We start from the raw sequence: 18,254 nt of genomic DNA, 5'->3' as shown, positions 1-18,254 counted from the left end.
TTTACTTTTAAGCTACCTTTACTTTTACCATAACAAAAAATAATCATGTCACATGCAAAGTTTAAGAAAGTTTTATTTAAACTGATTGTGCACATAGACAATGCCATCTTATGATATAAAAAAATTCACAATTGTGGTTCTCTTCCTTAAATGATGGATTCTATGCACCTATTATTCCTGGCAAATTGGTTAATTACATCATCAATAGGACAATCAATGTTAGGGTGAGTGTTCAACAGAGCTAAGCCATAAAGTCGATCCTCCTTCATCGTCGACCTCAGCCATGTCTTTGTACAGCGCAGTGTTGAAGAACTTCTTTCTACTGTAGCAACAGATGCAGGTAGACGAAAGAAACGAACGAATAGCGTGCGGGCTGACTGGCGGGGGCGGCGTGGGTTGCAATGCGGGCGGCCCCGCAAGGTGGGGAGGGGGTGGGGGTGCCCCGTGAGCCCCCCTTATGGACCCGTCATTGCTCCACTGCTCCAACAGTGCTACAGAGCTGGAAGACATAAGATAATGAAATTTCAAACAAAGCGTCAACTTGACGATGCAGGGCAAAGTGAGGAGTCGGCCCGAAAATTTGTAAATGAGATAAACAAACCTGTCCCATCGTTCAGTAACGAATGTGTTTTCAACTACGACCAATCCGGACTTGAAGAGGAAATGCATATGAAAGGTACCCTGGAAGTAAGAGTTACCAAGAGAGTTGCATCAAGATGAACTAATGTTAGTGCCTTAACGCTTTCGTGTACAATTATGCCGACTGTTAATCTGGACGGTGAAGTGGATGGAGGTTGGAGGTGATTCTGTCACTTACGGTTCTTTCTCGTGAGCGTGATCCTGCGAGGGTAGTAGTAAATATTGACGTCACAGCAAGCACTAGTGAGAAAATGGGCGTAAGAGAACTACAACTGTGGTATAAGCACTGCTTTTGGCCAATAGTTTGATTCCTGGTCTGCTTATAAAATCATACTCCTGTAGAGTAAACTATCCCTCCTGAAAAGTGTGTGACATTGCAATTCGTGCCAACTGGAACCACTGGACAAATATAGTCACTGGCTGTTTGTTTTTTTTCTGTGGCTATGAAACACATTATCGCACTATCTGCAGCTATGCCTTAAAGAACTGTTTCGCATTCAGTTGCTTGCCATCACGTTCCATCAGTTTTCATCTCCCAGTTACACCCATATGAGTCTACACGCATTCCTTGAGAGTGGATACGTAGCCGAACGTCCTGCACAGTTTGTAACTCCCAAGGAGTTCGCCTTCGATCTTGATGCTTCGAACCTTTGTGATCACTGTGGCTCGCCATTTTTCATCCTGTGTTCATGTTGCATTTCTTGACGATTGTCCATTTCGTTGAGTGTAATGCATACATCGCATAGGAGGCCGATCTCTGCACCTCCCGGCGGCTCATTTTCTGTCGCCCTCATGATGCACATGGTGAGTCATTAGCGGCAAATATTTTCCCTGTCACAATCGCTAATACAACACTTTCAAACGAACATTACTAAAGACTGAACTTGCTATCTCGCACCCAAGAGGTTGCTCGTGAGTGCTCCTTTCCCAAGGCAGCGCTTACCCCTGAAGAACTAAAGCCACGCCTCATATCTGCTTCTGCCTCCTTCCGTATCAGATACTAGCAATCTTCGCATCTGCTTCCTTCCACGGCCCTAGTAGGAATGATTCATGTCTGCTTCCCTCCGTTGTTGACTCAAGAATGATTCTCTCTGAGTCCTTCTATTGCTTCCGACCGCCACTTGAAAAGCCATAAGCTTGCTTTTAGCAAATAAAACTTGTAGCAACTATTTATCTGACAATCAGGCGAGCCACTATTTGCGAGGCATATTCCTTCTATGGGGAATTCATATTATTGGCCACTGGGACATGGAGAAGCCGACTTCCTTTCACTTCCTCCAAGTAAACTCGAATGGGATACACTTGCAGATGGACGATGCGCTAAACGGAAGGGGTTGCTCACTAAATTCCGAAATCGGATCTTCGCTGAGGATGCAGAGCATATATTATTACCACCAACTTTCACATGGCGCAACGATCACCATTTAAAGATAAGGGAAATTAGAGCTCGTACTGAGGCGTTCAGACAGTCGTGCTATCCGCGAGTGGGAGGGAAATATGACCAGCACGAATTGTGCCCTCCGCCACAAGCGGAGTATATATGTAGATGTAGCTGTAGAAGTTAGCGTCTCAGTTGGTGATGTCGTCAGCTTGGCGCCTACACAGAATACGAATTTGAAATAATTCACTGCAAACCACTCAACTTTATTCTTCAGAAAACCGTCATCATTTGAGGGAAACCTGGACACTGATGATTTACACATACAAATCAGTACAATCACTACAAACGTGGCTCTAACTCACAGAATATTTGCTAATCATTACAGCAACTTACGTCGGAAGATCACTATCGCAAACTTGAAACACACACACACACACACACACACACACACACACCTCATGAGCCAAACCATTATGACTATCTGCTTAATAGCTTGTTTGTCCATCTTTGGAACGAAGTACATCACTGATTCTGCGTATGATGGATCCGACAGTAGGCACAGGTCATGTAATTCGCTTTTCGCTTAAATAATGTGTCGCTGATCTGCGTACGCGGTGATGTCGTCCGATAGCGACCCAGATGGGTTCTATGGGGTTTATATCAGGCGAATCTGGTCGCCGAGACATCAACGTGAGTTCATTGTAATACTTCACAAGCTACTGTAGCGTGGTTCTGGTTCCGAGACAGGGACAATTATGGTGCTAAAAGATGACGTCGCCGTCGGGGAAGACACCAGGTGGTTCGCAGCTGTCAGCACGTCTTCGATTACTACCACAGGTACCATGCAAGCTCAGAAGAATGTCTCTCATAGCATAATACTGCTCCCGCCAGCCCGTGTCCGTGGCGTGCAGCACGTTCCGAACCGCTGTTCACCTCGATGACGGCGTTTGTTGAGAGGACCATTGCTTTAGAGCAGCAAAAATGTGATTCACCCGAAGAGCCGAAACGTTTCTATTGACCGACGGTCGAATCCTGATGGTTCCTTGCTCACTGCATTCGTAATTGACGATGTCGTTGGTTCAACATGTGAACGCGTAGAGGTAATCTGCCTCGGAGCTCCATGTTCAACTGTGTCCGAAGAACGGTGCGCTGTGAAGCACTTGCGCGTGCACCATCATTGTGCTCTTTCGTCAGAGATGCCACAGGCTACCATCTATCCTGCTTTACAGAGCAGGCAAGCTCCGAACCTTACGTTCTGTGAAGAGTCATGCACGTCCAGCCATTTAGCACATAGTGGTAGTTTCACTGTCCTACCTCTTTCTGTACACGCTCACGACAGTAGCAAGCAAACTTTCGGCCAACTTCACCATTTTCGAGATACTCTTTCAGCATGTCTGCATAACAATAATAATCTGTCCTTTGTTAAAGTCGTTTATCTCAAACGGTTTCCCCACTGGCATCCCATATCTTCGTTACGGCGACACCCCATCCGTTTCTGCTCTGCCTACATATTCTTGTTACCACGTCTTGTTACCAGGCGGCATCCAACGTCGCAGTGGGGAGTGATCATAATGTTTCGGCTGATGAGTGTATTTCATCAAATCTGCATGGGTCCAGTTTTATACCTTCATTATTTACAATGTGGTCTAAGAACTTCTCTATGAATCTGAGTTTTGCAAGTTTTATAGTTATTCCTTGTGAATACAATCTTGTAACAAGTCGGTCTAGCGTTTGAAGATGTTAATTCCATGCTACTGGCGTGGGGGGTCGGAAAACAGGTAATAATTAAAAACAGCTTTTAATGAAACGTTCCAGCGAGCAATTGACAGGGACCTTTTCAACCGAAATCGAACATTTTTTTGGTTGTATGGCCCGAAAATTAAATCCTGATCTTTTGACGTAAGTAGCTGAAATGATCAGCAAATATTGTACGAGCCAAGACAGAGTCATTTTATAGTGGGGTATGTACGTGTAAATGACTACTGCCTTGCTTTCCATTCAGTGATGATGCTTTTGTGAACAGAAACCGGTAGAGGGATGAAGCTGTGCTAGGTACAGATGGTGGTTTGTATTGCATTACTTCAAGTACTAGACAGCTATAGACTGTTGCTTCAAGAATATTATAATACATAACATAGCTCCCGTTGTCAGTGCGACAACGCACTGGCGGTGCACCGCATACACAAATGAGCCTCTGGGAGACAAAGTGGTATAACCTGGTTTTTCCCACATTCGAGAAATGAAAGGTTTTGCGGTTCATTTAATGTAAAATCGTGCTTTACAATTATTCGTGATTCTTTTGATGAAGTGTACAAATGACATATTATAACTACGTTTGCGACACACATTTCAGTTATTAAGAAATTCGTTTTTATAGTCCCTAAAAGTTGGAGTACTACTTTTGCTCTCAGAAACTTACTCCTATGAAAGGTAAAGTGATATAAATAAAGAGTTTTACCACCCTTATTATAAAGATTTTGGAGAAGTTTAATACCTGAAATGAATACACTATCTTTTAATGTCCATCACTGTAATTTATTTATAAAACATAAACATGATGTTATACAGTAAATGTGAGTCTGCACCTATTTTTCCGATTGTGTACTTTTCTCAAATGAGTTAAAATAATTGCATTGTTGTTGTTAATTATTAGAATGCTATCTAATGAGTCTGTCTAATAGTTCAGCAGTGCGTTTCACTACGGATTATATATAGATTGTTGTTTCTAGATGTCGAAATTTCTTAGAATGTAGTTCTTGTCTTGCTGTTGTTTAAAGAGGCTTTATAATGGAGCACATATGTTTACTTGATTTTGCGTCAACATCACCTTTCTCTATCAAAGGATCATCATATCCAGGTCCAGATTCCTGGGCCGAACTTGCACTTGTCAGTTGGTTGGAGGAAGCTTGGTGCACCGGAGGGATGCACAGGAGAAGTGTCATCCTGTTTTTCCTTTTGTTTCGGTGACAGGTCGCACAGCATTGTTGAGAGGGATCAAATGGCTCTGACCACTATGGGACTTAACTTCTGAGGTCACAGTCCCCTAGAACTTAGAACTACTTAAACCTAACTAATCTAAGGACATCGCACACATCTATGCCCGAGGCAGGATTCGAACCTGCGACCGTAGCGGTCGCGCGGTTCCAGACTGAAGCGCCTAGAACCGCTTGGCCATTCCGGCCGGCTGAGAGGGATCAGTTTTATGGTTTATGTATTTAATATGAGACATCAATGGGAGACTTCGACATGGATTGCAAACTTCCCTCATAAAAACAGTTTCTGCTTTAATAAATCTGGATATTACAAATGTAAAGGAAGAACATCACGTGGCCTTGCCGCTTCATTTATAGCACTATTCCCGCGAACGCACGTCACTCTGGCGTGAGAGGAAGAATGCATTTGGAGCCCCCAAGTGAGGCCGGTGGGAGGTATCGTTATACCACTTCTCCACAGCCAATTCCCGAACATTGTGAGTAAATTGAGTGGTATGGTTCAAAAACTCTTACATCGAGTGATCAGAACTACCCTTGATTTGTCTGTCCTTTTGCTATAGGTTAATGCTTTGCTCACACCCATCCTATTAGGATTGGGGGGGGGGGGGGCGGGGGGAAAGGGGGCGAAATCAAGTTATAAACAGAAAAGCAGAGGTATGCATTTCTTTTAATTACACGATCCAGCCAGCAGTTGGCAGGAATCGTTTCAACCAAAAGCGAATCAAAAGCGTTTTGCGCGTCGGAAGATTAAATTCGCCTTGTATAAGTCCATGTTGTAGTATAAGCATGTGAAATATATGTCTTTTACTATAGTTCACAAAATGAAAATTTGTAATACGTCGATTTTGACGATCTAACGCACCAATTGGACAGAATTTTGCACATTACCTTCCGGGAGGATATCCAACAATTCACTCTACTAAGCAGTGCCAGGCCGACCAACTGCTCGCGTAAGGACCAGAGGTGGATCAACGCGTTATTGACTTGCTCAATTTGTGAAGATCTTTCTATTGAATAAATCATCCAGTTTTTTTGAGACTGTAATCATTTGACTGTCTGTACATGTACATCAGTTCTACCGATTTCTGTCCCATTCGGATAATTTCTTCGTGGCGCATAATTTTTTTTCTTAGAGTTTACTAACGTAAAATCGACACTTTCCTGTGTCTCTTGATCATGCAGATGGTATGAGTGGGGGTTGCTGTAGGTCATGCTAAAACAATGCGCTCATTTTTCAGTTTAGTAAATAAATACTTTGTAAAGTGGAAAAATGCTAAACGGCGCGGGAGGAATATCATTCTAGCAGCCAGAAACTCCTAATAGTCACTTTTAATAGAGTAACGCACAATGGTTTGAAGTGATGAAATGGATTAAAAGGTATTGTATCTGAGAGTGTGAACTCGCTGACGTTCGTATTGCTGCAGAACATTCAGTACTGTAAGGGGATATTTTATTTCAGTATAATAATAACAGTTTTTTTTTGTTTTTCGATTCAGCTTATCCATTATGGATGTTTAAGAATCCATCACTGTTTATTGAATATAGCTACAGAAAACTGCAACATCATTTTTTTTGAAACATTTATTCCATGAATCGCAGGTTACATAGCTATTGCAAAACCTAATGCTGGGTGGTGGCTCTGTGATAGTACTCATGGCTATGCATTAAAATATGTTCCATCTTCTTGTCACAGAGCCAGCACCCAGCATTATGCTTTGAAATAGCTACGCAACCTTCTGTACACCATCTGAAAAGGTTCTAAAGCCGGTTCATGGAATGAATAACTATTCCATAAAGACGGCTGGTTATTGTTTTGTGTATTTACATATTCTGCTTCAGTCACAGAGTGTAAATATTTCGGTGAAATGGAGATTTATTTGTAGCTTTAGAGATTTAAAGCTAGTCTTAATCCTTATTAAAACACTATGTAAATACAACAGTGTTCGCATTGGCGCTATCTTTCAGTAATGACTTCAAATCGTTCAAATGGCTCTAAGCACTATGGGACTTAACATCTGAGGTCATCAGTCCCCTAGGCTTAGAACTACTTAAACCTAACTAACCTAAGGACATCATACGCATCCATGCCCGAGGCTGGATTCGAACATGCGACTGTAGCAGCCGCGTGGTTCCGGACTGAACTGCCTAGAACCTCTGGGCCACAGCGGCCGGCCAGTAATGACTGTCTTGCAGAATAGTACGTATGGTTACAAAAGTAAGTACTGTACAGCGGATATCAACAGCGCGTGTGACCTACCAGAAACTTGGCCCATAAAAATTTAGAAATAGTGCTCTTCAGAATGCAATAAGCATATTGTAGTGACTCCAGTTGCCAGATATTTTAATTTAATGCTAGGTGGCACGGAATACGACATACCTGGTTTTGACTTCCGTACAGTGCCAGTAATCAATAGTGTTCAACATTCATTTTACTCATTTGATAATGATTTTGTAACGGAACGTCGTCCTCGGCAGATAACTCTCTTATTAGCCAATTGGGTTTTCCAAACGATTCCTACGAGATACCTGTTTCCATTCCCAACATTTGTAGGTTCGTTTTCCCTTCGTCACCGTCACTATAAATTCTTCTGCTAAAAGCTGTGCAACTGCCGTACGAATAATTTATCTTGTCACCATCTTGAAATTAGCTTAAGTGGCGTTTACAACTTCGCCGTGTGGAAACGGTAACTTGCGCGTAAGGGTAGCTGTGGGGAGGGGGAATGGGTGCACGCGTAAGAAATTAACGGCTGAGGAAACACGGTTTAAGGACCGGGACAAAGATAGTTGTGGCGTTTTGCTTGAGAACGACGATGTACAGTAGCGGCGCTACAGTTAGACAGCTGTAGCCTATATGCGGACGACATGTTATCTTGGATAACTTGTATACTAAAACTAGCGGATCTGCAAACGATCATACTGACGGGTTATTCGTTTACGACCAATTATTTGACAAATATAGTCGATAGTTTCCCACTACAGTACCCTAAACAGAGCAGTCGCATAAACAGAGGATCAACCACAGCAATGCAAGAGCGACCATCCGCTGTCAGAAGGAAATCTAAAACAAAACGAGATAAAAGTGTAGCGTAGCACATAATAGCGCTTAATACAATACTGACAATGTCGGTATCTCAGTATTACCTAAATAAGAAATTTTCTTTTGCTTTTTCCACGTGTTTCCTGAAGTAGTGAAGCCTTGGGAAGCACTTGTAGCAATGTTTTCCCTCTTGTTAGGAATAGATAGCGGCTCCTCCAACCCTCTTGAGCACGATTTTTAACTCAATGTTTCCTCGTTTATTCTTCCAACATAAATTTAATGACACTGCATACAATCACACGTGCCTGCTTATGAAGTATGATCCTTGCACACAGGCCCGGGAGTAGACAACGTTCCGTCAGAACTTGGAGAGACAGCCATGACAAAATTCTTCCATTTGGTCAAGATGTATGAGTCAGGCGGAACACCCTCAGACTTCAAGAAATAATTCCTATTCCGACGAAAGCAAGTGCAGAAGGTGTGAATATTATCGAACTATCAGTTTAATACGAGGGCCATTCGCAAAGTAAGGCACGATAGGTCGCGAAATGGAAACCACAGTGAAAATCAAAACTGTTTTGTTTGCAACAGTTAGCTACAACTTCCAGTTACTTATCTCCATAATCGTCGATCCGACTCAGACATTTGCCGTAGCGTTGTACCAACTTTACAACACCCTCGTTATAGAAGGCAGCCGCCAGTGCTTTCCGCCAATTCTCTACGCTGGCCTACAGCTCGTTGTCTGTGCCAAAATGTTGTCTTCATAGCCAGCGGTTCATGTGAGGAGATGAAACTCAGAGGGAGACAATTACGGGCTGTATTGTGGGTAATCAAACATTTCCAATTGAAAAGGATGCAGGAGCATCTTCATTGCTCCTGCAGAATGCGGCTGAGAATTGTCTTGAAGAAGAAAATGTACGACAGTTATGTAATGTTGGCTGCATAGCTTCAGGCGAAATTTCTCACCAGACCCTCGTATTTGGCGGGAGACACTATTGTTCTAGGTATCTTTAAGTGCTCCCTGTGTGCTCACAACTAGAAACAACGACGTAACGCGATCGACGGGCGTACTAGAGACACTGCTCAACACACCTGTGCAAAACTTCACCGGATTTTCACTGTGGTTCTATTTCGCGACTGATCGTTCCTTACTTTCCGAAAAACTCTCGTAAATCATCGTTGAAAAATGATAACATGAATTCCATACAGAAGAATGGAGAAACTGGTTGAAGACCAGTTTGGATTAATGAGAAATGTAGGAACACGCGAGGCAGTACCGACCCTACAATGTATCTTAGAAGACAGGTTAAGGAAAGGCAAACCTATATTTGTAGCATTTGTAGACTTAGAGAAAGCTTTTGACAACGTTGACTGGAATATTCTTCTTGAAATTCTGAGAGCAGCGGGGATAAACTACAGGGAGCGCAAGTCTATTTACTACTTGTACAGAAACCAGACGGCACTTAAAAGAGACGAAGGGCATGAAAGGATACAGTAGTTAAGGGAGAGAGTCAGGATTGTAGCCTATCTCGAATGTTGTTCAATCTTTACATTCAACAAGCAATAAAGGAAACAAAAGAAAAATCTGGAGTAGGAATTAAAGTTTACGGAGAAGAAATAAAAACTTTGAGGCTTGCCGATGGCGTTGTAATTCTATCAGAGACAGAAAAAGACTTGGAAGAGCAGCGGGACGGAATGGACAGTGTCTTGAAACGAGGATATGAAGATAAACACCAACAAGAGCAAAACAAGGATAATGGAAAATAGTCGAGTCAAATCAGACGATGCTTAGGGAATTAGATTACAAAACGAGGCACTTACAGTATCAGATGAGTTTTGCTATTTGGGAAGCAAAGTAACTGATGATGGCCGAAGTAGAGAGGATATGAAATGTAGACAGGCAGTGGCAAGAAAAGCGTTTTTGAAGAATAGAAATCTTTTAACCTCGAATATAGGCTTGAGGACTAGGAAATCTTTTCTGAAGGTATTTGTCTGAGTGTAGCCATATACGGAAGTGAAACAAAGACGACAAGTAGTTAAGACAAAAAGAGAAGTTCTAGAAATGTGATGCTAAGAAGGAATGATGAAGATTAGATGGGTGGAGCGTGTAACTAATGAGGAGGTACTGAATAGAATTGGGGAGCAAAGAAATTTGTGGCACAACCTGACTAGAAGAAGGGGGACACATTTTGAGACATCAAGAGATCACTTTAGTACTGGAGGGAAAAAGAGGGAGGGGCGTAAAAATAGTAGAGGGAGACCAAGAGATGAACACACTAAGCAGATTCAGAAGGATGTAAATTGCAGTTGTTACTCGCAGACGAAGAGGTTTGCGCGGGACAGAGTAACATGGAGCGCGGCATCAAAACAGTCTTCGGACTGATTCGTAAAAAAAAGAGGTTCCGATCCTGTTATCTCCCAGGGAGTGTTTTTGAAATTTATACTTCTTAAGACGTTATTTTGATGCTTTTCTGAGAATCTTAAAAGTATGAATACAACATTTGTTTTACATCGCTTCATCGTATAGGTCAATGGTACCACATCTCAGAATCTGTGCTTCTGATTTTATTTTCGTCAGAGATACTGGTACGACGTACTGGTGCGTAAGGTCACAAATCAAGCACTGCTTGCACATATGGTGGGCGAAGACGCCGGTACTATGTGCTATGCACTAGAGAGATAGCAACGAGATCAACCGAAGTGCCCTGGTCGGAAAGCGACAATCGATTATGGCATGGGCCTCTCCGCAACACAACGGTATAGACTCGCGCAGCACTCTGGATGGGAAAACGTTTCTGCTCAAGGGCCACGCTGTTTTGCATGTGCTCTACCTGGAGCCAGGAGGCGGCCACGAGTACGACTTCGCGTGACGCTACCGAAGCTCCGTAGGATGGACAACAGGAACGTTTCAAATTTACGGATTGAGTCATTATGGTAGTTGTTCCTACTACACTGCATTGTGTACGCACAATAAGTAAAATTTCACTATCCGATGTCGTTTCTGGTACTGCAGTTTTAAAGGCCAGCAGTGTAAACTGTATACAGGAGACAATGAAGACCTGCAACACTGAGGAAATCTATCAGGAAGAAGAGGGATACTATATCTTGCGCGATGGGTTCAACTTTACAGCCAGGCAGCTAAAACCTGGGAGAGCCATTGGAGTTGATGATATACCAGCAGAACTCAAAAAGGCTGCTGGAGAACAGCTAGATGAAGAAGTATTCCATTTCATAAAAGTTATATATGAAACTGGGGAACTCCCAACAGACTTTACAACGTTTCACAGTGCCAATGCCGAAGAAGATATCTGCGAACAGATGTGCGCAATATAAGCGCCTCAGTTTGGTAACACACGCCTCAAAGAACTTGACGTCTATCATTCCTAAGGCGGACAGATGGCAGGATAGATTCAATGATCACAGACGATCAGTTTGGCTTTAGGAGAGATGTAGACACATGAGACCATTAATTATTGAGAAAAGACTAAGGATGGGGTCAAGATACATGTATTGCCTTCATTGACTTAAAAAAAAAGCATTCGACATGGTAGACTGGCTACAGCGTTTTTAGACACTGAGGAACACTGGTATAAAGCATGACAGAAGAGTAATGCAGAGACTGTATAGAAAGACGTGGCCGTGATAAGGTGCTAGAGCATCAATAGGAAGTCACCATCAGGCAGTGTGAACGACAGACCTGCTCAATCTCTCTTGTCTTGTTCCATGGATACATTCAGAGGACAATGGATGAAGTTAGGGAGAAACTACGAGACGCAGGAGGAATTAAAATTTATAGAAAGAAAGTAGACTTGCTGAGATTTGCTGATGATGCGCAGTGTCGAAAGAAGATGCAGAGCAACTAGAAGCGGTGTTAGCCGAGATGGAAACCACCCTCAGCTCTTCGTGTAATCTGAAAACTAATAAAGGTAAAACAAAAATCTCAGTAGTGAGCAGACAAAACATCATTGCTCAATGTTCACTTAACACTGAGTAACTGGAGATTGTCAGTCCTGTGGCTACCTACGGGAAAAATTACAGCAGACGGAAAAAAATGAAATGTTGTGTGGCTAGGGCCTCCCGTCGGGTAGACCGTTCGCCTGGTGCAAGTCTTTTCAGTCGACGCCACTTCGGAGACTTGCGTGTCGATGGGGATGAGATGATGGTGACAACACAACACCCACTCCCTGAGCGGAGAATTCTCCGACCCAGCCGGGAATCGAACCCGGGCCTCTTAGCATGGAATTCCGTCGCTCTGACCACCCAGCTATCGAGGAAGTTCAAGAAAAGATACTGTAAGCCGAATCCACCACACAAAAGTCGCTTTCAACAAGAGAAGAAACCTTTTCACTTCCAGCAGCGTAGACAAACATCTCAGAAAAAAACTCATAAACATCTACATTTACATCTACATTTATACTCCGCAAGCCACCCAAGGGTGTGTGGAGGAGGGCACTTTACGTGCCACTGTCATTACCTCACTTTCCCGTTCCAGTAGCGTATGGTTCGCGGGAAGAACGACTGCCGGGAAGCATTCGTGCGCGCTCGAATCTCTCTAATTTTACATTAGTGATCTCCTCGGGAGGTATATGTAGGGGGAAGCAATATATTCGATACCTCATCCAGAAACGGACCCTCTCGACACCTGGACAGCAAGCTACACCGCGATGCAGAGCGCCTCTCTTGCAGAGTCTGTCACTCGAGTTTGCTAAACATCTCCGTAACGCTATCACGCTTACCAAATAACCCTGTGACGAAACGCGCCGCTCTTCTTTGGATCTTCTCTATCTCCTCTGTCAACCCGACCTGGTACGGATCCCACACTGATGAGCAATACTCAAGTATAGGTCGAACGAGTGTTTTGTAAGCCAGCTCCTTTGTTGATGGACTACATTTTCTAAGGTCTCTCCCAATGAATCTCAACACGTTTGTTTAGACTGTGCTGTTGGACGGAAGTGAAACATGGACACTTGGAGACACAGGAAAACATAAAATAATAGCCTTCAAGGTGTGGTGCTACCGCAGACTGCTCAAGATTTTCTGGGTAGACAGGTTTTCAAACTAAGAGGTGTTCCACAGAGTGAAGAGAAGCCTTGTCTCCTGAAACTAATTATAGACATAAGGAACACATGGGTCGGCCATCTAATGAGACGTAATGGTATCATTAGAGGTATCATGGGATGAAATACAAGAAGCAGACCGAGACTAGAATAACCGGATCGTGGAGCTGCACCACCTATACTGCTCTCAAGTGGATGGCTAATTGCTGCTAACTAAACAGACAGTTCTATGTAATGCTGGACGGAAAAAAAAGCCGATGGCGTCGACAAAAGAACGGTCTCGCCGAGGGCAGTGTGCTGGCCCCCCTACTATTTAACCTATACACCAATGATCAACCAACACCGGAACGTACTATCCACATCTTGTATGGCGATGATCTGGCCATTACAGCGCAAGGAAATAGCTTCGAGGAAGTAGAAGGGAAATTAGAAAGCTCGCTACACGTAATGTCTGAATACTATAAAGAGAACTCCCCCAAACCAAATCCATCTAAGACACAGGTTAGCGCTTTCAACCTCCGCACAAAACAGGCAAAAAGGAAGCTGAACGTCACCTGGAATGGCAACAAACTGGACCATACGGACAAACCAAGATACCTTGGTGTCGTGCTGGATAGATCACTGACGTACAGATATCACTGTGAAAAAACCTGCCAAAAAGTTGCTGCCAGGAACAATAATTTAAGAAAACTGACGAATAGTAAATGGGGAGCTAGTCCGACTGTATTACGAACAACTGCTCAAGCACTTTGTCTTCTCCACGGCAGAATATGCATGCCCTGTATGGTCTCGATCCACACATGCCAAAAAAGTCACTACAGTCCTTAATGAAACACGCAGGCTAACAACAGCATGCATGAAACCCACTCCACTTGGGAAAATATACAATGCAGCTGGATTCTCATCTCCTGAATCCCGAAGAATTGCGCTCGAACATACAGAAAAATTTAAACAGATTAACCCCCTGCATGGTTCTTCATGTGGACGTAGCAGACTTAAATCTCGCAAGAGATTTCTCACTAGTGAGTTGAACGAGCCTCCGAAGGACTACCCTGTCTCACGAGAAATACCCAGCGGCAGTACATCAACCTGGAAGATTTGGAAGCCGGCCGGAGTGGCCGAGCGGTTCTAGGCGCCACAGTCTGGAACTGCGTGACCGCTACGATCGCAGGTTCGAATCCTCCCTGGGGCATGGATGTGTGTGTTGTCCTTAAGTTAGTTAGGTTTAAGTAGTTCTAAGTTCTAGGGGACTGATGACCTCAGATGTCCCCATAGTGCTCAGAGCCATTTGAACCATTTTTTTTGAAGATTTGGAGAACACTGAACCGCATCAGAACAGGCATAGCACCAGTTAAAGGAAACCTAGTCAAATGGGGCTTCAAGGACGAAGGAGACAACAAATGCGACTGTGGTGAAGTTCAGGATATGGAACACCATCTACAGTGTTCCATCTGCCCCACAAGGTGTACCCTTGACGAACTATGGCTTGAGAAGAGAGAAACATTGGACTTGGCCCGACATTGGGCTGAAAGGCTTTCTGGGTTCTGCGCTCTGGATGGAGATTTTAATTTGCCGGATATAGACTGGGAGACTCAAACGTTCATAACGGGTGGCAGGGACAAAGAATCCAGTGAAATTTTTTTAAGTTCTTTATCTGAAAACTATCTTGAGCAGTTAAACAGAGAACCGACTCGTGGCGATAACATATTAGACCTTCTGGTGACAAACAGACCCGAACTATTTGAAACAGTTAACGCAGAACAGGGAATCAGCGATCATAAAGCGGTTACTGCATCGATGATTTCAGCCGTAAATAGAAATATTAAAAAAGGTAGGAAGATTTTTCTCTTTAGCAAAAGTGACAAAAAGCAGATTACAGAGTACCTGACGGCTCAACACAGAAGTTTTGTCTCAAGTACAGATAGTGTTGAGGATCAGTGGACAAAGTTCAAAACCATCGTACAATATGCGTTAGATGAGTATGTGCCAAGCAAGATCGTAAGAGATGGAAAAGAGCCACTGTGGTACAACAACCGAGTTAGGAAACTGCTGCGGAAGCAAAGGTAACTTCACAGCAAACGTAAACATAGCCAAAGCCTTGCAGACAAACAAAAATTGCGCGAAGCGAAATGTATTGTGAGGAGGGCTATGCGAGAGGCGTTCAATGAATTCAAAAGTAAAGTTCTATGTACTGACTTGACAGAAAATACTAGGAAATTCAGGTCTTATGTCAAAGCGGTAGGTGGATCAAAACAAAATGTCCAGACACTCTGTGACCAAAATGGTACTGAAACAGAGGATGACAGACTAAAGGCCGAAATACTAAATGTCTTTTTCCAAAGCTGTTTCACAGAGGAAAACTGCACTGTAGTTCCTTCTCTAGATTGTCGCACAGATGACAAAATGGTAGATACCGAAATAGACGACAGAGGGATAGAGAAACAATTGAAATCGCTCAAAAGAGGAAAGGCCGCTGGACCTGATGGGATACCAGTTCGATTTTACACAGAGTACGCGAAGGAACTTGCCCCCTTCTTGCAGCGGTGTACCGTAGGTCTGTAGAAAAGCGTAGCGTTCCAAAGGATTGGAAAAGGGCACAGGTCATCCCCGTTTTCAAGAAGGGACGTCGAACAGATGTGCAGAACTATAGACGTATATTTCTAACGTCGATCAGTTGTAGAATTTTGGAAGACGTATTATGTTCGAGCATAATGACTTTTCTGGATACTATAAATCTACTCTGTCGGAATCAGCATGGGTTTCGAAAGAGACGGTCGTGTGAAACCCAGCTCGAGCTATTCGTCCACAAAACTCAGAGGGCCATAGACACGGGTTCACAGGTAGATGCCGTGTTTCTTGACTTCCGTAAGGCGTTCGATACAGTTCCCCACAGCCGTTTAATGAACAAAGTAAGAGCATACGCACTATCAGACCAATTGTATGATTGTATTGAAGAGTTACTAGATAACAGAACGCAGCATGTCATTCTCAGTGGAGAGAAGTCTTCCGAAGTAAGAGTGATTTCAGGTGTGCCGCAGGGGAGTGTCGTAGCAACGTTGCTATTCACAATATACATAAATGACCTTGTGGGTAACATCGGAAGTTCACAGAGGCTTTTTGCTGATGATGCTGTGGTATATCGAGAGGTTGTAACAATGGAAAATTGTACTGAAATGCAGGAGGATCTGCAAAGAATTGACGCATGGTGCAGGGAATGGCAATTGAATCTCAATGTAGACAAGCGTAATGTGCTGCGAATACATAGAAAGAAAGATCCCTTATCATTTAGCTACAATATAGCAGGTGATCAACTGGAAGCAGTTAATTCCATAAATTACGTGAGAGTAGGCATTAGGAGTGATTTAAAATGGAATGATCACATAAAGTTGATCGTCGGTAAAGCAGATGCCAGACGGAGATTCATTGGAAGAATGCTAAGGAAATGCAATCCGAAAACAAAGGAACTAGGTTACAGTACGCTTGTTCGCCCACTGCTTGAATACTGCTCAGCAGTGTGGGATCCATACCAGGTAGGGTTGATAGAAGAGTTAGAGAGGATCCAACGGAGAGCAGCGCGCTTCGTTACAGGACCATTTAGTAATCGCGAAAGCGTTACGGAGATGACAGATAAACTCCAGTGGAAGACTCTGCAGGAGAGACGCTCAGTAGCTCGGTGCGGGCTTTTGTTAAAGTTTCGAGAACATACCTTCACCGAAGAGTCAAGCAGTATATTGCTCCCTCCTACGTATATCTCGCGAAGAGACCATGAGGATAAAATCAGAGAGATTACAGCCCACACAGAAGCATACAGACAATCCTTCTTTCCACGAACAATACGAGACTGGAATAGAAGGGAGAACCGATAGAGGTACTCAGGGTACCCTCCGCCACAAACCCTCAGGTGGCTTGCGGAGTATGAATGTAGATGTAGATGTAGAAACAAATCTGCGGACACGAAAAAGTAAAGTAAAGTAAGCTGCTAAATAAACTGTTGGTGAAGACCTAAGAAGAAGAAGAAGAAGGAGAAGTGTAAATGAAAAGAAAAGTGTGTGCAGAGTTACTTGTTGAGGTTGATGGTCCACCTGGCGGTGAGCGGCAGGAGGCCGCCTTGGCTGGCCGCGAACAGCCCGGCGCGAACGTCGTCGGTGGCGTCCAGGCGGCAGCGGTAGAACTGCCGGGACAGCCAGCCGCGCATCCAGAAGTCGGCGCGGCTGTCGTCGCCGTGCGCGGCGTGCTGCGAGGACAGCTCGCACTCGACCTGGGGCCAGCCGCGCGGGCGCAGGAGCACCGTGTCGGAGCAGGCCGCAAGCCGCGCCGCCGCCAGCAGGTACGCCACGTGCAGCAGTGCTACGGCCCGACGTTTCGGCGCCATGTCCCACCCGCAGCACCTCGCACACGCCCGGACCCTGCACTCGCCAGCGCGTGGGCGTACCGGAACCGCTGCTGCAGACTAAATCCCGCCGTGGCCCTATCTGGCCCCCTCCGGCACAGGAGAAAGGAAGTCTGCAGATAACCGCTTCAGTGTCACACGCTCATGCTCGCGTGCTGGTCGATGAAACAGGGTTTCTCAAACTGTCCGTCTTTGCAGAGACGCATTTCTCCAGTATCGCCGGCCGGTGTGGCCGAGCGGTTCTAGGCGCTACTGTCTGGAACCGCGTAACTGCGTCGCAGGTTCGAATCCTGCCTCGGGCATGGATGTGTGTGATGTCCTTACGTTCGTTGGGTTTAAGTAGTCTAGGGGTAGCGTCTTAGATTCGTAATCAAAACGTCTTCGGTCCTGCGTTCGATCCCCGCCACTGCCTAAATTTTGATAAATAATCAGCTTTGGTGGCCGAAGACTTTCGACATAAGAAGTCAGCCTCATTCTGCCAACGGCCTTGTCAAAGAGGGCGGAGGAGCGGATAGAGGTTCAGGGCACTCTCTTGTCCTAGGGGTGGGAAATTGCCCCTAAAGGCGGAAGAATCAGCAATGATCAACGACATGAGGATGCAGAAGGCAATGGAAACCACTGCATTAAAGACACGTAACGTGTATCCACAGGACATGTGGCCTGTATTTGAAGAGGTGTCATGATGATCTCTCTATTGGCAAAAGATTCCGGAATAGTCCCCCATTCGGATCTCCGGGAGGGGACTGCCAAGGGGGAG

General features: G+C 44.4%; 1 protein-coding gene across 1 annotated transcript in view; it reads right to left on the bottom strand.

The window, feature by feature from the left end:
- The window catches only part of LOC124544686, a 34,448-nt gene extending 16,935 nt beyond the window's left edge, over positions 1 to 17,513 (bottom strand). The window contains exon 1 of the mRNA XM_047123318.1: positions 17,169 to 17,513. Within this exon, the coding sequence (XP_046979274.1) occupies positions 17,169 to 17,479 (311 nt within the window). The 5' untranslated portion in view covers positions 17,480 to 17,513. The remainder of the gene's footprint in view (positions 1 to 17,168) is intronic.
- Between the last annotated feature and the right edge of the window lie 741 nt (positions 17,514 to 18,254).

The sequence above is a fragment of the Schistocerca americana genome, chromosome 8 (assembly GCF_021461395.2).
Source record: "Schistocerca americana isolate TAMUIC-IGC-003095 chromosome 8, iqSchAmer2.1, whole genome shotgun sequence".
NCBI classification, from domain to species: domain Eukaryota; kingdom Metazoa; phylum Arthropoda; class Insecta; order Orthoptera; family Acrididae; genus Schistocerca; species Schistocerca americana.
Note: the sequence above shows the minus strand (reverse complement) of the source record. Positions and strands in the feature narration are given on the sequence as shown.